The sequence below is a fragment of the Geotrypetes seraphini genome, chromosome 13 (assembly GCF_902459505.1).
Source record: "Geotrypetes seraphini chromosome 13, aGeoSer1.1, whole genome shotgun sequence".
Taxonomy (NCBI): domain Eukaryota; kingdom Metazoa; phylum Chordata; class Amphibia; order Gymnophiona; family Dermophiidae; genus Geotrypetes; species Geotrypetes seraphini.
The window spans coordinates 76,278,142-76,302,604 of NC_047096.1; the positions used below are offsets into that span (position 1 = coordinate 76,278,142).

A 24,463-nucleotide genomic window follows, 5' to 3' on the forward strand; every position below is an offset into this window, starting at 1 on the left:
GTCAGATACGACACTCATCGCCCATATACCACAAGTTGTGCTGGGAGAGCACTTGATAAGAACATAACAGCCTTACTGGGTCAGACCAATGGTCCATCAAGCCCAGTAGGCCGTTTTCACAGTGGCCAATACAGGTCACTAGTACCTGGCAAAAAAAACAACAAAAAAACCAAAGAGTACAACATTCCGTGCTACCGATCCAGGGCAATTAGTGGCTTCCCCCATGTCTCTCTCAATAACAGACTATGGACTTTTCCTCCAGGAACTTGTTCAAACCTTTCTTAAAGCCAGCTACACTATCCGCTCTTACCACAACCTCTGGCAATGCGTTCCAGAGCTTAACTATTCACTGAGTGAAAAAAAATTCCTCCTATTGGTTTGAAAAGTATTTCCCTGTAACTTTGTAATTTTTGACAGTGAAAAATCGATCCACTTGTACCCGTTCTACACCACTCAGGATTTTGTATGCTTCAATCACATCTCCCCCTTTGGGCTAGGAGATAACAGTAACCTCTTGAAACTTGTATTCTCAGCCATCTGCAAGGCCAAATCTAGAGCAATCCTTTCCCCAATACACTGCATCACCATTTTCAGTGGTACTTGCTGTTTGATTTGGGATGCTGAAAGCCAGTCCCGATTGTATGATGATTCTGTCTACTATCTGTTTGTTCCCCCATTTTATATTTTAGCTTTTTAATTGTACAATGCTTTGAATGTTATGATAAGTGTTTAATCAAATTTTTAATAAACTATGAAACTTCCCTAGGTGGTCTGCTTAGAGAAATACTGGGTCTGCTTATCTAACAAAAATACCAACAAAAAAAAGAATATGCTTTGTTTAAGAGTGGAATCAACCAAGATTCGTTCCAGAGATAACCAATCTCAAGTGTCTGCAGTCAGACCTTAGAACAAATCTTGAGGAAAAACTTCTAAGCAGACTATCATTGATCGTTTTTATCTCAATTTTTTGTCATAATTTTATCGAGTGCTATATGTTTGTATTTATAATTGAAGTGAAGTAGTTTTTCCTCAAGATTTGTTCTAAGGTCTGACTGCAGACACTTGAGATGGGTTATCTCTGGAACGAATCTTGGTTGATTCCACTCTTAAACAAAGCATATTCTTTTTTGTTGGTATTTTTGTACTTGATATACAATATTTAAAAGGTTGTCTGCTTATCTAACAACACAGATGGGTGAAATGAATTTTCTGTACACCTTGCGATCTCTTATCTCTTCTGTTACTGTTGACAAAAAGGGTTCAGCGTATTTCCCCATATTTCCCAGGTAACTTGATCCTAATAACTCCCATCTCTCCAATGATGGAGGCTCCATTGGTCAGCCTGGATGAGGAGTTTGAGGACCTGAGACCTTCATGGGAGGAAAAACTGGGCAGTGTGTACAGGACCTCACTGCGGCACCTGGAGGACCCCTCCCTCTCTGAGCTAGAGAGCTTCAGCTCTGAGATCATTAGCTTCAAGTCCATGGAGGACCTGGTCAACGAGTTTGATGAGAAGCTGACAGTTTGCTTTCGAAACTACAATGCCAAGACAGAAAACCTGGCCCCAGTGAAGGATCAGAGGCAGATCCAGGAGGAGGAGGAACACCTACAGGAAGAGCGGTGAGTACAGCAGGGCTAAAGAGAGAGAGAGAAAAAAAAAAGATGAAAGATTAAGTGCTGGACTGTAATTCTGTCAGGAAGCATGGGCTACTGGTAAGAGCAATAGGTTAGGAAGAGACCAAGTCAGGGTTCAAATTCTGATGACATATCTTGCTACCAGGACAAGTGACAATTGCTATTCTGAAAATACCCACAGAGCATTAATTTTACACATGGCAGAATCTAAGTGGAGCTTGGGCTGGACTCACTCTTGACTTTGGTTATTTGCAAGTAGGGTTACCAGACTTCCAGGAAAAACCAGATTATGTCCTCTTTATAGAGGACTCTCCAGGCTCCCAGATGGAGGGCCTCTAAGCATACCACGGATGACATCACACACACATCTGCACATGCTCCAGGCCCTCTAGATGCAGCTGGAGCTCATCTGGAAGAAGAAGTGGCTTTGTGAGGGTGGGCATGGGGGCAGTATGGGGTGGGGGTCACATGTCTTGGAGTTTCACAGAGAAAAATATGGTAACCATATTTGCAAGTGCTCTTTGTAAGATCAACTGAAGATTGTAGAGATAGTAGCCAGTAACCATCAGAAGGCAGCAGGGGAATCTTTCTGGCCGCATGCGCATTGACGAATCTGCAGCATCCTGACCTCAGGGAAACAGGAAGTTTGTGTCCGCTGTAGATTCATCAGCACATGCGGCTAGAAAAAGTCTCACGCTGGCTTCTGAGGACAGTAGTGGCAATAGAGGAGGGAGTGACACTGGCAGTCTGCCGGTTTCCCCCTGTGAAAACCAGCAAGGCCAACTGCTGGTCTCGGGGAGCTGCTACAGGGGTCAGGAAGATCTGGAGACGAGCTAAAGTTATTCATAAATTATGATTTCACGTGGGGGGCTGTTCCCCTGACCCTATGAATAGGGAGGGAGACCTGTACATAGCGGGTATAAATGCTCACACCCAAATTATAAGCACATATTTCACTGGTTACACCAGTATACTATATAGCAGTGGTTCTCAACCAGTATGTTGGGACACACCGATGTGTCCCCAAGAGGTAGGGTTTCTAGACGTCCGAATTTACCCGACATGTCCAGTCCTCCGGGATGGCTTTCCAAAACTCAGCACTTTGTCTGGGTTTTGAAAAGCTTCCAGCAAGGGACCATGTTAGGAGGACATCTGCGCATGCACAGATGAAATGCGGCGATATCACGCACGTGACATTATTGTTATCACACCTACGCATGTGCTGTTGTCCTTCCAATGCAGCTCTGAGCATGAGAACAGGTTGAGGGAGCAGGGCATGACTTGGCAGAACAGGGCGGGATCATGGGTCCAGATTTTGCAATAGTAAAATCTGGTAACCCTACCAAAAGGTGAGAGGTGTCGCAAAAAAAATTTGGTGTAGACAACAAGCCTGTGTGTCCTCTGCAACCCTCAGTGCCTGCAAGTTGGGAAGACTAGCAACCTTGAGAGTCAGGTTCTTGAAACCTCCGTAACTGGAGCCTATTTCCACCTCCCCACTACCCCCAGTAATAACTGCTGCAACCAGGCCCAAGTGAAATTGTTGCAGTTCTGCTGTCCATAGATTCTGTTTGCTATAAAGAATAGTTAAGCTCTGGAATACATTGCCAGAGGATGTGGTTGGTTTAAAAAAAAAAAAAAGGGTTTGGACAAGTTTCTGGAGGAAAAGTCCATAGTCTGCTGTTTGGATTTTTGCCAAGGTGAAATATGCCTCAAAACCCTCTCTGGCTGTGTCCTCCAACTGTAAACGATTCATAGACAACCCCGCGAAAGACAAAGGCGCGCACCGACAACCGAGCGCAAGACGGAGGCGCGCGCCGAAGAAATTACAGTTTTTAGGGGCTCCGACGGGGTTTTTTGTTGGGGAGCCCCCCCAGTTTACTTAATAGAGATCGCGCCGGCGTTTTGAGGGGTTTGGGGAGTTGTAACCCTCCACATTTTACTGTAAACTGAACTTTTTCCCTAAAAACAGGGAAAAAGTGAAGTTTTCAGTAAAATGTGGGGGGTTACAACCCCCCAAACCCCCCACAATGCGGCACGATCTCTATTAAGTAAACTGGGGGGTTCCCCCCCACGCCCCCATCGGAGCCCTAAAAACAGTAATTTTCTGTGGTGCGCACCTCCGCGCTGTGCTCAATTGTCTGCGCGCGCCTTTGACCTGACACCCTGTAAACTGCCAAACGACATTCATACTCCCACTTCATACCAAGCCACTGGAACCAACTGCCCCCACAGATTAGATCCCATGAAGGACTCCTCATATTGATGCAAGATCCTCAATCTGGGTCCTATTAGGATAAAAACTTGTATTGAAAAATCTTACACTGTAACTTTGGCAAATTGTAACCTGTATGTTGACCTGGGATAGAAAAATAAGTAAAAATTCAAGGGACTACATGGTCGATTGGCAAAATAAAGGGATTTGGAACTTAGTCCAGTTATTGAATGGGAATGCTTTTAAATCTTTGAGGAACTGATTAGGAAGTACGGTTTAGGTTTGTGCCAGTACTATCGATGGTTATAGCTTATGCATCGTTTGAAAACTTCTACATTGCTAGAACAAGTGCGGAAAAGAAATACCGATTTGTATGATTTCTGTGTGGGGCTCTTTAGGCAAAATAAGAGCTTCTTCAGTTTACAGAAAATTCAAATTTAAGAGTGATGTTAGATGTTCTGCTTTGGAACATATTTGGGAGAAGACGGAGACGGAGATTTGGGCAGTTTTTTGGACTAGAGTCGTCCACTTTTATCCTATTCTATTACTCAATCTTTGTTTCATGTTTCTCATCGTGCCGTCTGGGCACCTTACGTGGAGGGGCATTTTCAAAACATATGGTGCTAGACGTCCAAAGCCAGCAGTAAGAAAATGCTTACTTTCAACAGACAAGCCACCGTACGTCTAGAAATATATATTTTTTAAATCCTCTGTTTGGACGCCCAGACCAGACATAAGAATGTCTATACCACATTTTTTACCAAAATTTCATCCAAGTCCCAAATGCCCAGAACAAGACCATTTGGATGTGGGAGGGGCCAGTCCTATAATGCACTGTCCACCCAGACATGGCAACAGAGCAGTGGGGCACCTTAGAGGGCACTGCTGTGAACTTCACAAAGGGTGCCACAAACATCTCACCAGAACTCCCTTATATGTTATGGTGAGTCCCCCAAAACCCACTATATCCATCTGTCAACAACCCAAATAGTCATTATGGCTGCAAGTGGCACTTACAGTATATGACAGTAGAGTAGAGTTTTGAATGTAGTGGTTAGAGTGGTTTATAGGCCTGGGTCCTCCTCTCTATGGTTTACTAGTCCACTCCCCAGACTACTTAAGCCACCTCTGTGCAGCTCTACTAGGCTTTTCTAAGCCAGCGCTGATGTTCTGGAGGCAGGTATGTATGTTTTTATTCTGAACTTTGTGGGGGTGCAATGGAGTTAGTGACCATGGGCAGGACAGGATTAATTCGTAGAGGACCCCTAGATACACAAGTACACTGGGCCCCCTGCCCCGCCCCACCCCACCATGCGCCCAGGTGGAAACAGGAAGCTGCATCAGAGGGAAGCTTTGGGCAAGCAGCACCGCTTGCACAATTACAGTTCCTGTTGCCTTTCTTACCTGCGTTGCTTGCTTGTCTTACTTTCCGTCAATGGAGGGGGGGGGGGGGACGCGTAGCTGATCGATGCTGGAGGGGCCCATTGCCGTTTGGAAAAAACAATGCTGATGCCCTCCTTCATCAGGCCCCCCTGACCATTTCGGGCCCTAGGCACATGCCTACTTGGCCTATTGGTTAATCCTGCTCTGACCAAGGGGGGAATGTGTGTGTGTGTCTTTACTTTGTCTCTGCAGTGGTTATCTGGTCACTTTCGATAACTTTTGGGCACTTATACCTGTCTTTACATCGTCTAACTCGTAACATATAAGCTTCGCCTAGGCAGTCTCTTGTAACATTCGATTATCCTTGGACGTCTAAGACAAGGTCGGCCCACATCCCACCTCAACTATTCTTCCAAAAATGCCCCCTTCATCTCTGGGTGCACAGTGGGCTTCAGAGGACTAAAATGTCCCTGGATACATCCATAAAGCCATTGCGATTAACAGTACTTGGACTACCTGTCTTTTAGATCGTCCAAGTGCTGACTTGGGCAGGTTTTTAGATGTATTTAAGTTTCGATTAAGAGCCCCATATTGTTTTAGTCTTTAGCTTTATCACATACAGTATTTTGCAAAAATCAGAAGCCAGAATATATTACTGTGTATAGTGATACGGCAAATATTAACAAACTGGAAAAATAATTCAATTCCATCTGAAGGTATCTGGTGGAACGTAGCTTGTTAAAATGCACATTTTACCAAAATTTTAAAAAGGTCTGGAGATCTTTAGATTGTCAGACTTCAGTCTAATTTAAAAGGTACCTTAGCTATTGAAGTGAATGTTATGATAATAATAATAATTATAAATAACTTTATTCTTCTATACCGTGTTCTGTATTATTCTTAATTTTCATACTGTTTTCTTTGGGATACCCAGATAAACGATGTTGCAGTAATCCAGTATTGATAGAACCAAAGCTTGCACCAGTAATCTAAAGGAGGTAGAGTCAAAGTATTTTTTAATGGTCCTCAATTTCCACAGTGTACAAAAGCACTTCTTCACTACTGTATTCGTGTGTTCTATCATAGTTAGGTGTGGGTCTAGTGCGATTCCCAGTATTTTTATAGTTTTAGAGATTGGGTATTCATGGCCATTTAGATGTAGCAATGTTCTGGTAATTTTGGGCTTTGGGCTTGCCAGGAAAACTTTCGTCTTTTCTGTATTTAGTTTCAGTTTGAAATGGATTGTCCATTGTTCAATTTTGGTCATTATACGAGAGATGTGATCTAGAATTTCAATTGTTATGCTATTTAGAGGAATTAAGAGAGATATCATCAGCATATATGTAATAGTTTTAAGTTTAACTTTTGTAATAGATGTCCTAAGGATGAGTTGTAAATGTTGAATAGTGTGGGGGATAGTGGGATGTTATTATGGTTCACAAATGTTTATGTATTTTATTCCCAAGATAAGTGAGAAATTAACTTATGAATGTTTCACTTTTCGTCGGCAAACTCTTTCATAATTTAGTTTTCAGATTTTTCTCAGTTGAAGGAACTAACAGAGTTGGCTAGGATCCTTTTGCTCGTTCGTGGTGTGCTGTAAATTGCACACACTTTCTCTTCCAGGTGGCTCAATTTCTTGTAAGAACTGCTCTTGGGAGACTCCAAGTCATTTTACATTATGGTGATGCATCATAGGACTAAGAGCAGATTGCTCAAACAACTCTGTCCTAACCTGGCATGGAGGCAAGAGATATATGCAAGGCATAATCAAGAAGGGTTTTACAACCAGAATGAAAGAAGTTATCCTGCCATTGTATCGGGCGATGGTGCGTCCGCATCTGGAGTGCTGCATCCAATATTGGTCGCCGTACCTTAAGAAGGACATGGCGTTACTCGAGAGAGTTCAGAGGAGAGCGACGCGTCTGATAAAGGGGATGGAGATTCATACGCTGAGAGATTGAGAGATTGGAGAAACTGGGTCTCTTTTCCCTGGAGAAGAGGAGACTTAGAGGGGATATGATAGAGACTTATAAGATCATGAAGGGCATAAAGAGAGTAGAGAGGGACAGATTCTTCAAACTTTCGAATAATAAAAGAACAAGAGGGCATTCGGAAAAGTTGAAAGGGGACAGATTCAAAACGAATGCTAGGAAGTTCTTCTTAACCCAACGTGTGGTGGACACCTGGAATGCGCTTCCAGAGGACGTAATAGGGCAGAGTACGGTACTGGGGTTCAAGAAAGGATTGGACAATTTCCTGCTGGAAAAGGAGATAGAGGGGTATAGATAGAGGATTACTGCACAGGTCCTGGACTTGTTGGGCCGCCACGTGAGCGGACTGCTGGGCACGATGGACCTCAGGTCTGACCCAGCAGAGGCATTGCTTATGTTCTTATCAGGAAAAATTAGATTCCCAGTATTTCAGATGAATACTGTATATCCGCCTATAGCTAAGACCATGTCTCACCGACACATCGTTTCTGGCTATGGAAATGAGTGTGTGTGTGCGAGGGGGAGGGATGATTCTATCATTAGTATCTAACGCTAAGGCCCTCTTTTACTAAGGTGCGCTAACCGATTAGCGCACACTAAAAGCTAATGCGTGCATGTTAAGTCTATGGACGTGTCAGCATTTAGAGCACACTAATTCGATTAGCGCACCTTAGTAAACGAGGGGGTAAGTGCCCCAAAAATGGGCACTAAGCTGGGATTGTGTGGCAGTGGTTGAAGCTACAGCCTCAGCACCCCGAGGGTGTGGGTTCAAATCCACGCTGCAAGTTTACTTAATCCCGCAATTGCACCAGGTACATTAGATCGACAGACAGGGAAAAATGCTCGAGTACCTGAGTTCATGTAAACCATTCTGAGCTCCCGTGGGAGAACAGTATAGAAAATTGAATAAATAGTGTGAAAAGTTTCAGCCTCTGATAACCAGAGCTGGTACTGTGACATCATAATGCCTCATTCCACCAATACCTGAGAGCCAACCTCATCAGTTATCATAATGGCTTTTGATTGTCCTATACTTGGCTATTACTACAGTTTGATTTCTAGAGTATCATAATGGTTCAAGTAAAGGCCTCAGCACCCTGAGGTTTTGGATTCAAACTCATGTTGCTCCTTGTGACCTTGGGCAAGTCATTAATCTCCCCCCCCCCCCCATTGCAGCAGCTACATTAGAAAGATTGTGAGCCCACTAGGATAGACAAGGAAATATGCTTGAGTACTTGGTTCATGTAAACCGTTCTGAGCTCCCTTGGAGAACAGTACAGAAAATTAAATAAATAAAATAAGCTAGTACTCTATAATAGAAACATAGAAACATGATGGCAGATAAAGGCCAAATGGCCCATCTAATATGCCCATCCGCAGTAACCATTATCTGTTTCTCTGAAAGATCCTACATGCCTATCCCAGGCCCTCTTGAATTCAGATTCAGTCTCTGCTTCCACCACCTCTTCCAGGAGACTGTTTCACGCATCTACCACCCTTTCCGTAAAAAAAGTATTTCCTTAGATTACTCCGGAGCCTATCACCTCTTAACTTCATCCTATGCCCTCTCATTGCAGAGTTTCCTTTCAAATGAAAGAGACTCGACTCATGCACATTTATATTATGTAGGTATTTAAACAACTATCATATCTTCCCTCTCCCGCCTTTCCTCCAAAGTATACAGATTGAGATCTTTAAGTCTGTCCCCATACGCCTTATCACAAAGACCACACATCCTTTTAGTAGCCTTTCTCTTGACCAACTCCATCCTTTTTATATCTTTTTTTTTTTTTTTTAAGGTGCAGCCTCCAGAACTGTACACAGAGTCTTATAAAGATGCATCAATACCTCCTTTTTCCTACTGGCTGAATGCAACCAAACAGGTCAGGGAATGCAGCCAAAAACAGAGTCAGGTTTCAAATAGCCAGCGTATTTTATTCCACAATTCTGCTGAATAAACTGTATAAACTTCAAAGTATTTCCATAACAGTGGCGCAAAAACATTCTCAGTTCAAAACTTCTATTTCATTCTGCTGCTTTTAGTTTTGTCAATGCAATGCAAAAAACCAGGTAAGTCACCAAAGGAAAAAAAAAAAACCAACCCCCCACACAGATTGCTTTTAGCACAGTTTATCAGTCAGTTTATGGCAACTTCTTTGGAGAAAACACAGATTAACATCCCCAAGACATGGGATTCACTCTAGAGAGTTGCACGGGGACAGAAATCTCGCCCGTTCCCACCAGTATCCCACCTGCTCCCGCCCATCCCTGCAAGGAATCCTCTCCGTCCCAGCCTGTCCCCGTGAGGAATCCCCTCCGTCCCCACATAAAAGTTATGGTACCTGTCCCCATAAAAAGCAGCAATTACTTCTGACAGTTTTGGGTTTTTTTTTAAACTCTTAGTTTATTTAAACCAACAATATAAACAAATAACAGTGAACAGAAATAAGAGATGCATACATCACCGGAAAGAATTAGAATAGACATTAGGACATGTGACTGTAGGGTCGACCATTTCTTGTTAAAAGAAGTAAGAGTTGGTATTTTTGCCAATATAAAGCTCATATCTGTAGATCAAACAAATCTGGTTCCCACCATCTGGCGTAGGTAACTTGTGAGAGATCCTTCCAAGATCCACAAATGGTTTTTAATGCAGCAATGAGTAAAGAATCAAACAATACAGCATCAAAATCATTTAAAGCAGAATTGGGAAGAGGCATTTTTCAGGACAACGGTTGCATAAGAAAAATGTGCCAAAACCGAACTGGAAACCCCAAAACAAACTCAGCATGTACTTCATTTTGTACTAAACACAATTGGTGGCATAACCATGAGAGGGGAGCTGGGACTCCCACTTTGAGCTTAGCCCCCCTCAAAATGAACATCTCCCTTGCTGTAGCTGGTGGGACATTTTGTTTTTCCATCATCTTAGTCCCAGTTTCTGTTTTTGTCTAATCTTCTACTAATTCTCTTTTGGTCTTGGGAATCCTGGGAGTCCCGGGGGGAGAGGGAACCCCGTGAGAGTCCTGCAGGATTCCCACAATCCCTGTTACCATGTAGACCTCTAATTCACTCCAACCCTAATGGATCCTGTCTTCAGGTTCACCTCCCAAAATAAATCCCTAGCTGCCAGTCAATGAGATACTTGGACAATAGAAAAAAAGAAACCAAATAACTTTGCCTTGTCACAACTCTTCCTCACAGCAGAGAAAAAAAAAATAAATAATAAAGTACCAGAGACAATGGCTTGTGGTTTCTGGGTCATTACAAGGCCATTAATAGCCATGTTGCCTTGCTAAATTAAAAAAAAAAAAAAAACCCTTCCTGCAATATTGCACTCTAGTACTACCATTGCAGAGGATAATGCTTTTAAGAAATAACTTCTCCTTCTTATTCTCAGCAAACACTTTTCCACATGAGGATTCCTAGCTGAGCTCCACTGTCTAACTCAACTCTCTCTTCTGACTCAATTTCACAGGCACTTAGTTCCTCATCCATATTAAATTGCTCTATATCAATGTCCACAATATCATCAATAGGTTCTGCTTTAAAGGCTTTTACCTGGGAGGCCTGAGAGTTTGCTGTTTTGCTGCTTTGAGCAGAATAAAACTCCTTACCGTGCCAGTCAGAATTACAGGCTGCCTAGCAGCCATCCCTTTTTCCCCCACTCTGCCCTGATTAGGTTTCATAACAGCTGAGCTCCCCTGCCTCATGTCAGCCTTTCCTCAACTGATTGAGATCTCTTTCACCTGGGCTGGGTTGTGATAGCTGTTCCAGCCCTGGTCTTTATTCTTCCCGGATTGGGGCATACTGGGACTTGTAGTTCTCTGCCTTTCCCTGGTGTCAAATGCATTGAGAAAGCTGAACAGGCATTAGGTGTTTTAGTAATCGTAGAGCTATGGTTTAAAGGAGGACTTTGCCTCTGCAGTGCTCTAGGTATAATTTTAGGGGCAGATGTTTCAGCAATGAGTGTTTCCCCCCTTATCTTTATCCTCATTTTCTGAACACTGCAGTGTTTCTTTTAAAATCACAGGGGTGTGTCACTGTGACAGTATGTATGTTTACTTTATTTGATATACCACTTTACTTTACAATTATTGTCAGATCAAGGCGGTTAACACGTGAGGCTCCTTTTACGAAGGCACGTGGGGTCCTTCACGCGTGGAATAGCCGCTATCGCCTCCTCTTGAGCAGGCGGTAGTTGTTCAGCTAGCACACGCTATAGGGCGCGCTAATTTGGTGCGTGCGCTAAAAACGCTAGCGCACCTTCGTAAAAGGAGCCCTAGGTGCTTAAAACTTCCCTATCTGTCCCAAAAGGCTCACAATCTAAGTAAAGCGCCATATTAAACATTTCTTAACATACTAATATATTAGCATAACAAATAAATAAAAATAATAGTAATATCAGTCCAGTCCTGGATGTTGGGTTCTAACTTGTTGAGAGCTGGGAGCTGGAAAGCGTGGCTGATTTTAAGAAAGGTTTGGACAATTTCCTGGAGGAAAAGTCCATAGTCTGTTATTAAGACATAGGGGAAGCCTCTGCTTGTCCTGGATTGGTAGCATGGAATGTTGCATAGAGAAAGTGGAGAGGGACAGATTCTTCAAACTTTTGAAAACCACAAGAACGAGAGGGCATTCGGAAAAATTAAAAGGGGACAGATTCAGAACCAATGCTAGGAAGAAGTTCTTCACCCAGAGGGTAGTGGACACCTGGAATTCGCTTCCAGGGGGTGTGATAGGACAGAGTACGGTATTGGGGTTCAAGAAGGGATTCGATGATTTCCTGAAGGAAAAGGGGATAGAAGGATATAGATAGAGGATTACTATACAGGTCCTGGTCCTGATGGACTGCTGCGTGAGCGGACTGCTGGGCATGATGGACCTCTGGTCTGACCCAGCAGAGGCATTACTTATGTTCTTATGTACTCCTTGGGTTTTGGCCAGGTAGTAGTAACCTGGATTGGCGACGGTGAGAACCAAAACCCAGAGTAGCAACATTCCATGCTACCAATCCCCCATGTCTCTAAATAACAGACTATGGACTTTTCCTCCAGGAACTTGTCCAAATCTTTCTTAAAACCAGCTATGCTATCTGCTCTTACCACAACCTCTGGCAACACGTTCCAGAGCTTAACTATTTTCTGAGTGAAATAATATCTCCTCCTAATGGTTTTAAAAGTATTTCCCTGCAATTTCATTGAGTGTCCCCTAGTCTTTGTAATTTTTGACAGAGTGAAAAATCGATCCACTTGTACCCGTTCTACTCCACTCAAGATTTTGTAGACTTCAATCATATCTCCCCTCATTCATCTCTTTTCCAAGCTCATACGAGAGGAGTTCCATCCCCTTTATTATCTTGGTCGCTCTTCTTTGAACCTTTCCTAGTACCGCTATATCATATTTTTGTATTAATGGCCAATGCTAATTTTTCCATTAGTGCATAGCCATTAAAATGTGGTAGATGCATCACGCCCTCAGAGATGCCGAGAAAACTCAACAGTTCTTTTTATACAGTGAGGGAAGCGATAAACTGTGGAACCACGGGGTGGAAGGGGACGTACATAGATGGGTTAAACACTGGTTGGCAGACAGAAAGCAGAGGGTTGCAGTGAAGGGCCACTACTCGGGCTGGAGAAGGGTAACGAGCGGTGTCCCACAGGGGTCTGTACTCGGGCCGCTGCTGTTCAATGTATTTATAAATGACCTGGAAGCAGGGACAAAGTGTGAAGTTATAAAGTTTGCAATGACACTAAACTCTGTAGCAGGGTTAAAACTATAGGGGAATGTGAAGAACTGCAAAGAGAACTGACAACATTGGAGGAGTGGGCGAATAAATGGCAGATGAACTTCAATATAGAAAAATGCAAGGTCATGCATATAGGGAAAAAGAACCCAATGTTCAGCTACAAAATGGGGGGGGGAGGGGTTGGTACTGGGGGAAAGTAACCTTGAAAAGGACTTGAGAGTGTTGGTGGATACAACAATGAAACCAACAGCGCAATGCGCGGCGGCCTCAAAGAAAGCAAACAGAATGTTGGGTATTATCAAGAAGGGTATTACAACAAGAACGAAGGAAGTCATCCTGCCGCTGTATCGGGCGATGGTGTGCCCGCAACTGGAGTACTGTGTCCAATATTGGTCACCGTACCTTAAGAAGGATATGGCAATACTTGAGAGGGTCCAGAGGAGAGCGACACGAATGATTAAGGGTATGGAAAACCTTTCATACGCTGAAAGGTTAGAGAAACTGGGGCTCTTCTCCCTGGAAAAGCAGAGACTCAGAGGAGACATGATAGAGACTTACAAGATTATGAAAGGCATAGAGAGGGTGGAGAGGGACAGGTTCTTCAGCATACTGGGAACTACAAAAACAAGAGGGCACTCGGAGAAATTGAAAGGGGACAGATTTAGAACCAATGCTAGAAAGTTCTTCTTCACTCAGAGGATGGTGGATACCTGGAATGTGCTTCCAGAAGATGTAATAGGACAGACTACATTAAGGGGTTTCAAAGATGGACTAGATAAATTCCTGAAGGATAAGGGGATTGAAGGCTACAGATAAGGGAGGACACAGGAGCAAAAAAAGGGTATAGATAAAAGGGAAAAAGGGTTTTTTTTAGAATATAAAAGAGTAGGAATCAACGGGTTAGACAAAAGATCACTCTACAGGTCATGGACCTGATGGGCCGCCGCGGGAGCGGACCGCTGGGCTCGATGGACCCTTGGTCTGACCCAGCGGAGGCATGTTCTTATACAGTGCTAAAGGAGACAAAACCCCTGAGGAAGGCAATTTCATTGCCGAAACAGGCCCATGTAATGGTCAGATGCCTAGTTTGTTGGCACCTACCACAACTGGTGACCATTGTAATTCTCGACAGACTGCTGTATTTTATGTTATTGGATTTGAAGAAACATTTTATTATCTAATTTCTTGGCTACCCAGGAGCCCATTCCATTCTCTGTGACTTTGCATTTATTTAATTCGTTTGTTTTATATCCCCCCACTCCCCGGAGAGCTCAGAACGGGTTACAAGATAACGTACATAACATTTGGATAAAACGAGTTGCATAGAAGTAATTACAGGAGGCCCTCAATATTCGCGGGGGTTAGGTGCAGAGCCGGCCTGCGAATAGGGAAAAATCGCAAATAGGTTTTTGGGCCAGCTCTGACCTACCCCTGTCTTCCTCCCTTCTGTGTCAGTGGTCTAGCGGTGACGCGGGGCAGGAGCGATCTTCCTACGCTCCTGCCCCGTGCAGAGCCATCATCAAAATGGTGCCGTGAGATCCCATTGTAGAGATTACAACTGGGGCAAAAAATCGCGAATAACCGAATTCATGAATGGGGAAACTGCGAATTGGGAGGGGGAGCTATAGTTAATAGGGTTACAGTGGCATTTATAACACTCACAGATTCTAAATTAACCTTCTCATTCTCGGTTAACATTCACAGGTACAGTGTTCCCCTGGTCGTTTGCAGTCGGTGGTTCGCGGTCCCGGTCATTCACGGTATTTTCCTTCTGTGAACCGCCGACAAGGAGAGAGCAGCGGGAGAGGCAGGAGAGGGCAGCCGGAGCGCCAGCGAGTGCAGGAAAGCACTCGCTGTATGCTCCAACTGCCTCTTCCTGCACTAAGTCGGGCTTTATCCAATCAGGAGCTGCTTTGATACATAGCTCCTGATTGGATAAAATGCAGATATTGAAGGTTCATTTAATACAGGGGTAGGGAACTCCGGTCCTCAAGAGCCGTATTCCAGTCGGGTTTTCAGGATTTCCCCAATGAATATGCATGAGATCTATTTGCATGGAGTTCCCTATCCCTGATTTAATAAAATACTGCTAGGTTTTTGGGGGTTTTTTATGCATAAAATGTCTTTTTATAAATGTATCATTGCTGAGTTATAGCTATAATAAATACCAAGAAATTATTTAGCAAAAACAATATCAAGTTTTAAGAAAAACACAGCTTTATGTGATCAGTGGCTTTGAGGAACCCCAGGATGGGCTTAAAAATTTTTAAAAAAATATTTTCAGATCAAGCACAATCAAATTCATGGGAAAAACTTCAGTTTGTACAGTTTATCCAATTTTAGGTTTTTCTGGACAACCCTACAACACAGGGACGAGTTAGCCAAGGTCCTTGTGCTCACACTCGTGATTGTAAGCCCAGTGTTATCTGCAAATGAGTAACCCCTGCTCCATTGCTCTTCCTCGATCCTTAAGGGGGAGGAGATTGCAGTTTTCCAATTTAAAAATGGCAGTGGAACTAATTATTTTCCTGATCTGTTTGTCCTGTTCTACACAGGCTTCCTTTTGAGGCAGTGCTTCTGCGCTTTGCTATTGAGTCCCTGCAGCGAGCACTGGGTGGGGGATGATTCACCCTGGGACACAGAGAGGGCCCTGTCTCTGGCCAGGTCAGGCCCCAGCTGCCAGCTAATAACATTAACAATGGCTCTTTTCTTTGCAGAGTCTGGGATGCCCTCACCAATAGCTATATCCCATCCATATGCGAGGACTGGAGGGAGTCGAGCATGGAAATGCTGAACGAAAATGGCTCTGACTCAGAGGTACTTGCTCTTATCTGTGGTCTCCCCTTCGGCTCTGGTGAAATGTTACGCAGGCAAAACAAGGAGGAGAAATCCACATTGGGAGAGGAAGAATTGGAAAACAAATCAGAATGAACCGATCTCGTGGGCAGGGTGAGAAAACTGAGAACTGGGTGTCCAAGGCTGCGGTATTAATGTCTGGCTAGGAACTACTTGAAAGTTTAAAGCTGAGGACTAAGAAACAAGACTCCATGGGTTCTAATCCTGAGCCTGACACTGATGCAATTCACTATGGAGTAGGGCAGGGGTGTCCAACGTCGGTCCTCGAGGGCCGCAATCCAGTCGGGTTTTCAGGATTTCCCCAATGACTATGCATGAGATCTATTAGCATTCAATGAAAGCAGTGCATGCAAATAGATCTCATGAATATTCATTGGGGAAATCTTGAAAACCCGACTGGACTGCGGCCCTCGAGGACCGACATTGGACACCCCTGGAGTAGGGTTTCCAGACATCCGGATTTGTCCTGTTTTTAGAGCAGTGGTTCCCAACCCTGTCCTGGAGGAACACCAGGCCAATTGGGTTTTCAGGCTAGCCCTAATGAATATGCATGAAGCAAATTTGCATGCCTATCACTTCCATCATATGCAAATCTCTCTCATGCATATTCATTAGGGCTAGCCTGAAAACCTGATTGGCCTGGTGTTCCTCCAGGACAGGTTTGGGAACCACTGTTTTAGAGGACTGTCCTGGTGTTCGGATGTCTTTCTAACCAATAGTAGTAACCTGTAAGGAGTTTGTCCAGATTTTTGGCTCGGGAGGGTCTCTGAGCATGTGCAGATGTGACGTGATGATATCATATGCATGCGCGCATGCGTCTGACATCATTGTGTTCCATCCAAGCATGCTCAGAATAGAGAATGACACAGAGACAAATTTTTCCCCATCCTCGCAGGAACTCAATTTCCCCCTCCCATACTGTGAGTTTTGTCGCTGTCCCTGTCCCCCTTTCCTGTAAGCTCTGCCTTAACCGCCCAAGCCTCGGACACTTATGATTTGAAAGTGTTTGAGGCTTGTATAGATGAAGACGGAGCTTAGGCATTGGTGGAATGAGGCATTATGACATCACAATCGGAGCTCTAGAATGTTGTTCCTTATGATATTAAAGTGCAGATGAGGACGGAGCTTAGGCATTGGTGGAATGAGGCATTATGACATCACAATCGGAGCTCTAGAATGTTGTTCCTTATGAAATTAAAGTGCAAATGAGGACGGAGCTTAGGCATTGGTGGAATGAGGCATTATGACATCACAATCTGAGCTCTAGAATGTTGCTACTTAGGATTTTAAAGTGTTTGAGGCATTATGACATCACAATCTGAGCTCTAGAATGTTGCTCCTTATGTTTTAAAGTGTTTGAGGCTTGTGCAGATGAGGACAGAGCTTAGGCATTGGGCAGGGACAGCAAAAGAACAGGATGGGATGGGAAAATGAGTTGCTGTGAGGACAGGGAAAAATTTGTCCCTGTGTCATCCTCTAGCTCAGAGGCCCTCCCAGGCACAGCCACGAGCTTAAGAGGAAGTTTGTGTGGGGTGAGGCTGGGACAGAACGGGGCATTGCTGGGGCGGGGCCACGTGTCCGGATTTTTACTTTGTGAAATCTGATAACCCTACCATGGGGGATAATTCTTTGGTGCCTATTCAATCGAGGGGTAGGACTCTTTTATTCACAGACTGCCCTAGTTTTCAGAGTAAAAGTACATACACACACACACACGGGATGGAAATGAACTCCATGAGGCATGGTCTGCCTGTTTCCCTATCCCTGCTGAACTGGCTCTTACGGATTCAGATCCAGTGAGTGAACTGAAACGTTCTTCCGTGTGCTGGATTTTCATTTCCATCTGACGATTTGTAGTTCTTTTCCTTTTTATGTCCTCTGGATTTTGTACACCGCTTTGCTCTGTGAAACAGATAAGGCAGTAGAGTAAATCCAAAATAAACATTACAATTGCTACGGAAGGTGATTTGTACTGCACTTAAATGAACTATGGACTAGATTCGGTAAATGGTGCCAGGGCTAGCTCAAGGGACTGTGGCACCCTGAGTCAACTTTTTGCATTGGCATCTCTCTCCTCCCCGCCTCCCCCACCTGTGCCCCTCTCGCTCTCAAGCTTCCTCTTTCTGCCGGGTCAGGTACTGGCCTAGAGCACTGAGGGTAAAGGGCACTTAAACCCCAGTCTGGCATCTAGCCCTCTAGAAGGTACATCAGACTGGGATTGTGGTGCCCTTTATCACCGGCATCTTGGGTTGAGCCGGCCCTGAATGGTGCCGAAACCTAGGCCAGTATTCTGTAAATGTGCTCTTCCCTGGATTCTATTTCTGGCACCCAGATCTGGGCGCTCAAATCTGTGTGCGGTCTGAAGATGCATACGGAAATTAATTGGCTAATGAGCTCTGACTCATCAGTACTCGGATGCTAGTTGGGTTCTACTTTCTCCTAAACCAGCTCACGACGAATCCACTCAGTCCTCTGCCTTTCTTTTCCTATCCCCCCTTTCTCTGGAATAGTTTACCACCCTACCTCAGATCTGAATTATCTTTCCCTCAATTAAAAGCTCTGTTGAAGGCCCATTTCTTTGAAATGGCTTTTGGCATAAACTAATTTTCCAAATACTACATGGGTCAGCGCAATCTCATTGGCTGGGGGCCTGCAATACTTACTGCCAGCTTCTCCTACTCTGTAGTAAGTCTGGTCTTTCCTACATTTTGATTGGCGCTATGTTTTAAATTTTATATTTAATTGCAAGGTGCTGTAGCCTGTGCTCAGTAATAGGGGATAATCAAGTAATTTTAATAAACACTCATTCGGGCGGTGTTTTCAGTGTGTTACCCATTGGACCCCTGACGAAGGTTAGTCCGAAACACGGACCGTGTTGGGTCCCTTACCTGGTAAAAGGTTTTTAATCAAAGATTTATTTGTCATAATAAAGCCTGCCTGCATCGTGTACAAGGTCTGCAGTTTTTTGCTTTGTTTGTTCTGGATTGTTTTACACTGCAGACAGTTGAACCTTGGTTTCCTCCTTGGATTTGGTTTGTTGATTTTAATAAACACTAACATATTGAAGTTATTTAGCACTCATTAGTAGGTTTGCCGGATTTTGCATTCATAAAATCCGTATCTCTAGACCCGCCCAAATGGGGCGGGGCCATGTGTCCTCTTTTTTTGAGGACAAAATCTGGCAACCCTAGCTCAACGCAGTGGTATAGTAAGAGGGGGGGAGTGCGGTCCGCCCAGGCGCAGTCATGGTAGGGGCACTGGCATCTGTCCTCCTCTCCAACCTGCCGCATGCGTTCGCCCCTTCCCTCATACCTCTTTAATCTTCCCTGCGGGAGCAGCATTATGAACTTGCTGCCTGCATCGGTGTTGCCTCTCTCTGACGTGACTTCCAAGCCTAGGATGTGACATCAGAGGAAGAGCTGACACCGGCATGACAGCAGATTGGAGGTTGCCGCTCGCACCATGAACATTACAGAGGCATGGGGGAAGGGAAGTGGTGCGTGCACGGCAGGAAGGAGCCAGTGGAGGTTAGGGGACACCACTCCCCCCCGGGTGCCCCTCACCCTCGCTAAGCCACTGCTCCATGTGTACCCATTCTGCTACAGAACTTATGAATTTCCTTTCAAATTTTCTAGCACCTGATTATTTTGAGCAGAGATGCATCCAGGCTAGGCAGAGGAGCTCATCTCCTGAAGTTGGATATTTAAGATCCTTGACTTCCAATGAGCTCTACAGCTCTCTGATATTTGGAGTAATTCTTGCAGTGTCCCCCAGGGTTCACCATTATCTCCTTTACTTTTCAACATTTGTCTATCATTGGAAGATAGTCTGTCTCATCTGAATATTAAATTATTCAGCTATGCCAGTGGTCTCAAACTCGTGGTCCGCCAGGAACTATTTTGAGGCCCTCGGTATATTTATCATAATCACAAAAGTAAAATAAAACGGTTTCTTGATCACATGTCTCTTTAGTTAAAATGACAATATTATTATTAAGACTCAGCCAAATGGAAAGATTTATAAACTATAAAGAGTTTTACCTCATGCAAAATTGTCATTTCTTTAATAAGACATTAACTATTTTTTCTGAGGCCCTCCAAGTACCGTCAAATCCAAAATGTGGCCCCGCAAAGGGTTGGAGTTTGAGACTACTGCCTTAACTGTATCCATGACATCCTGTTTGTCTTTGGGAAGCAAATCCAAGATTGTGATGTCATAATGCCTCATTCCACCAATAAGAGCCAACCTCATCAGTGATGTCACAATGGCTTGATTGTCCTGTTCTCCCCTCTGCCCTTCAACCCAGCCAGCAGATTATCCGTTCCCTTTAACTCAGTGGTCTCAAACTCACGGCCCGCCAGGTGCTATTTTGAGGAATCGCACTGAAGTAAGATTTTGCGATCAAATCAAAATTTTATTAAACTTGAAACTTGTTTATCATAATCACAAAAGTAAAATGAAACAGTTTCTTGCTCATATGTCTCTTTAGCTATAAATGACAATATTACTATTAAGACTTAGCCAAAAGGAAAGATTTATAAACTATAAAGAGTTTTACCTCATGCAAAATTGTCATTTCTTTAATAAGACATTAACTATTTTTTTCTGAGGCCCTCCAGGTATCTACAAATCCAAAATGTGGCCCTACAAAGGGTTTGAGTTTGAGACCACTGAGCTATGCGGATGATATAACCATCCTGGTTCCTATTTCCTCTTCCTTTTCTCAGATGAGCAACATTGTTGCTGACATCCTCCTGAAATTAAGTTAAAAATTAATACTGATAAGACCAAATTCTTCTATGCCTCTCTGAGTCAGAAGGATGATATATCGTCAATAAGCTTAAATGGAAAAACTTACATTATTCAGTCTATCATCAAGATACTAGGCATAATCTTAGATCATAATTTAACCATGAAAAATCAGGTTGATTCTATTGTTCGTAAGGGTTTTCATCCGCTCTGGAAATTAAGAACTATCAGAGTTTATTTTGATATAAACTCCTTCAGACTTCTTGTGCAATCCTTGGTGTTGAGTCATGTTGACTACTGTAATATCATTCATCTCACCGGAACTCAGAAAAATCTCCAAAGATTGCGTATCATATAGAATGTGACTGACTGTCCATGTAATTTACAATCTGAGGAAGTAGGACCATGGTACACCTTTTTACAGATAGTTGCATTGGTAACCAGTGGAGGCTGGGGTCAAGTTTAAGGTTGGATATATCTGCTTCAAGGCATATGCCTTTTTTCCATTGAAGGTACAGGGGATTGTTGGAGGTATATGGCCAGGTTAGGGTGTGGGGAGGGTCGTCTTAGTAGTTTGCAGGAAAACCCAGTAAAGCTTTGAAAGAATTTACCGAGCCAGCTTTTTCCATAGACCATGTACGTGCTGCTGGCATCAAAGAATAACAACTGTAGATAATTATCTTTTATTTCCAGATCCACGAAAAAGAAGAAGAGGAGGTAAATGAGAAAAGTGAAAATGACTCTGGTATTAATGAGGAGCCTCTAATCACGGCTGACCAGGTACGTCTGCCTTTCTGTATCTCTTCCTGTGCGCCTTTGCTACCTGCTTCCATCCTTGTGCTCTCTCATTATCTCTTTTTGAGATAGTTGAATGCAGATAGTGCACTGGGATATGTCCCTATGAAATGATCGTAGCTTAGAGCAGTGATTCCCAACCCTGTCCTGGAGGAACATCAGGCCAATCGGGTTTTCAGGCTAGCCCTAATGAATATGCATGAGAGAGATTTGCATATGATGGAAGTGATAGGCATGCAAATTTGCTTCATGCATATTCATTAGGGCTAGCCTGAAAACCCAATTGGCCTGGTGTTCCTCCAGGGCAGGGTTGGGAACCACTGGCTTAGAGCAATGGTTCCCAACCCTGTCCTGGAGGACCGCCAGCCAGTCGGGTTTTCGGGATAGCTCTAATGAATATGCATGAGAGAGATTTGCGTATAATGGAGGTGACTGGCATGCAAATCTGCCCCATGCATATTCATTAGAGCTATCCCGAAAACCCGACTGGCTGGTGGTCCTCCAGGACAGGGTTGGGAACCACTGAGAGGTTTTGGTAGCCGTTAAAAGTTCTGGTCAAACAAGGTTGAAAGTGGGTAGATTTTGTTCCTATTTGTAAAAGTGGAAATACTGTACTGTATTTTGCATACTATTTTGCATTCATCCCCTTCTCCTTTTGTATCGATTATTTATTTGTACGTACATACTATGGGCTCCTTTTACGAAGGTGCGTTAGGGCCTTAAAGCGCGGAATAGCGCGTGCTAAAATGCCACACGCACTAGCCGCTACCGCCTCCTCTTGAGCAGGCGGTAGTTTTTCGGCTAGCGTGCGCTAATCCGGTGCGTGCGCTAAAAACACTAGCGCACCTTCGTAAAAGGTGCCCTATGTCTTTATTTGTATAAAATTGTTTTATTTTTGTCTCCTATTTTGAATCTGTTACATGCACTGAAGTACTTGACATTGCGTGTACAACAAATTTTTAGTACACTTGAAAACTTGAAACAAGTTAATTGTGTGCAAATTAATGGAATCAACATACAAAAAGATAGAGATTAAGATGAATTCAGTCAGTAGTAAGAGAGAGAGAGAGACATTGTATATGGGGGTGGAGGAGATAGGAAGAAATGCTGTGCAGGGGTGGGAAGGGGAAAAAAAGAGTGCTTTGTATAGTTTGATTTTGTGGTTATCATTATATTGTATGTATATGAAAAATGAATGGAAGGAATGTCATAAAAGCACACAGGTGAAACAAACGATCTCATCAACTGTCACATGGGACGGAACAGACATCGTACTTCTCTTCTGCACACAAATCCAAACAATGAAATGAAGTCACTTATCTGTAAATATCATCTGTGTGCTTCAGTCACCTCTGTCCAAACGCACTCATTTCTCAACAAAGATCCTTGTTTCACTAATCACTGTAGCTGCGTCAGGGGGTTCTGCTCCACCTGTCCACCCTCTGCAACTACTTCCAAGATGGCGCCCAGTTCTTAACGATGCTAAACTTGACACTTTCGATCAGATGACCACAGGCTCAAAAATGCACCTGCAACTCAATAGTGATTAGACAAGAACACACAGTTTCAGAACATTTAGGGGCTCATTTTCATTGAAGTTAAGACGCACAAAGAACCAAAGAAACCTATGGCCCTTATTGCCAAATCACAGACCGTGTTGGGCTCTTATTACAACCTTGACTATTATTTACTTTGGGTGATTATTATTCTTTATCAAGGCTTCCTTGTAATAAATCTGTGTGATACTCAAGTAGAGAGGGACACGATGACAGAATTCATCACCGTCCCCGTCCCTGTGGATAAATGCGGGAAACCATCCCATGTCATTTTTTAGTGTCTATCTCAACCTCAGTCCTTCTACACCAGCATTCTTCAGTGCAAGGCTTTGATGGTCAGTGGTTGTGCCAAATATAGGATAATGAACTCATTGTGACATCACTGATGAGGTTGGCTCTTAGGCATTGGTGGAATTAGGCAGTATGACATCACAATATCTGCTCTGGATACCAGAGACTGTCATTCATTAGTGTCTATCTCAACCTCAGTCCTTCTAAACCAGCATTCTTCAACGCAAGGCTTCAGGGTCAGTGGCTGTAGAAGTAAGTTGGGGCTTGAGTGTGGTAAGGTGAGAAAGAACAGAGAATAATATTTCCAGCAATGGGTGGCTACTGTGATTTGGAATAGAGAATGGCATGGGGACAAATTTATCTTTTCCTGTCCCTGCCCCATTCCTGCAAACTCCATCATCATCTGCACAAGCCTCGAACACTTTAAAATCGTAAGTGTTCGAGGCTTCTGTGGTTAAGGCAGAGCTTACAGGGATGGGCCAGGAACAGCGACAAAACTCACGGGACGGGGAAGTTGAGTGTACCTACGGGGACAAATTTGTCCCTGTGTCATTCTCGAATTTGGAAGAATAATAAGGATCTGTAGCAGATGGTAAGGCTCGTTGATATGAATGACTGTGCATATTACAAAGAAAGAGACTTTGGGGAGCTTTGGGGATCTTGAGATCCTATTAGCGTGAAAACTTTGTTGCTTGAAAAGAGAAAGTGGAGTGGGGGAGTAGCCGAATAGCTAGTGGCATGGTCTTTGAAGCGGGAGAACTGGGTTTAATTTCCACCGTAGCTTCTTAAGACCAAAATGGTTCATCCAGTCTATCCAGCCTTTTCTCCTTCCCCTGTTCAAAAGTGTTACATAGCTTAAACGTTCAAACTGAGAACTGGATTACCCGCCTCAGATGTGGCTGTTTGACTGTTTAAGAAGCACTGTCCTAAACACTTAAAAGCCTGAAGGGGGGCCTGTGTGGATAAAAGGTACAGCCCAAATCCAAACTAATACTTTATATTTCTATTTAATTTTGCAAGCCTCTTCTATGTGTTTGAGAAACTTGCCAACAGTCCTACATGTCCTATTTACAGGTCATTGAAGAAATTGAAGAAATGATGCAGAATTCTCCAGACCCCGAAGAACTGGAAGAGGCGGAGGAAGAAGAAAGCCCAAAGTGTGCCTCTCAAGCAGATGCCGTCCTCTTGCAAGAAATGCAGGCTCTGACACAGACCGTTAACAACAACTGGTCCTCTGAAGGTGAGA

General features: G+C 43.7%; 2 protein-coding genes across 4 annotated transcripts in view; one reads left to right on the plus strand and one right to left on the minus strand.

Moving 5' to 3' along the window:
- The window catches only part of ESAM (endothelial cell adhesion molecule), a 93,638-nt gene extending 81,974 nt beyond the window's left edge, over positions 1–11,664 (minus strand). Inside the window, exon 1 of one of the 2 annotated variants that reach the window (XM_033918563.1) lies at positions 10,842–11,664. The gene's annotated coding sequence lies outside the window, so the exon portion shown is untranslated. Of the gene's footprint in view, positions 1–10,785 lie in introns of both variants that reach the window. The other variant, XM_033918561.1, reaches the window with a different exon arrangement.
- The window catches only part of FEZ1 (fasciculation and elongation protein zeta 1), a 60,587-nt gene that overhangs the window by 6,559 nt on the left and 29,565 nt on the right, over positions 1–24,463 (plus strand). For both annotated transcript variants that reach the window (XM_033918565.1, XM_033918564.1), the window contains exons 2-5: positions 1,287–1,620; positions 15,688–15,787; positions 21,269–21,355; positions 24,292–24,457. In XM_033918565.1, coding sequence (XP_033774456.1) covers positions 1,319–1,620; positions 15,688–15,787; positions 21,269–21,355; positions 24,292–24,457 — 655 coding nt within the window. In that variant the 5' untranslated portion in view covers positions 1,287–1,318. The remainder of the gene's footprint in view (positions 1–1,286; positions 1,621–15,687; positions 15,788–21,268; positions 21,356–24,291; positions 24,458–24,463) is intronic.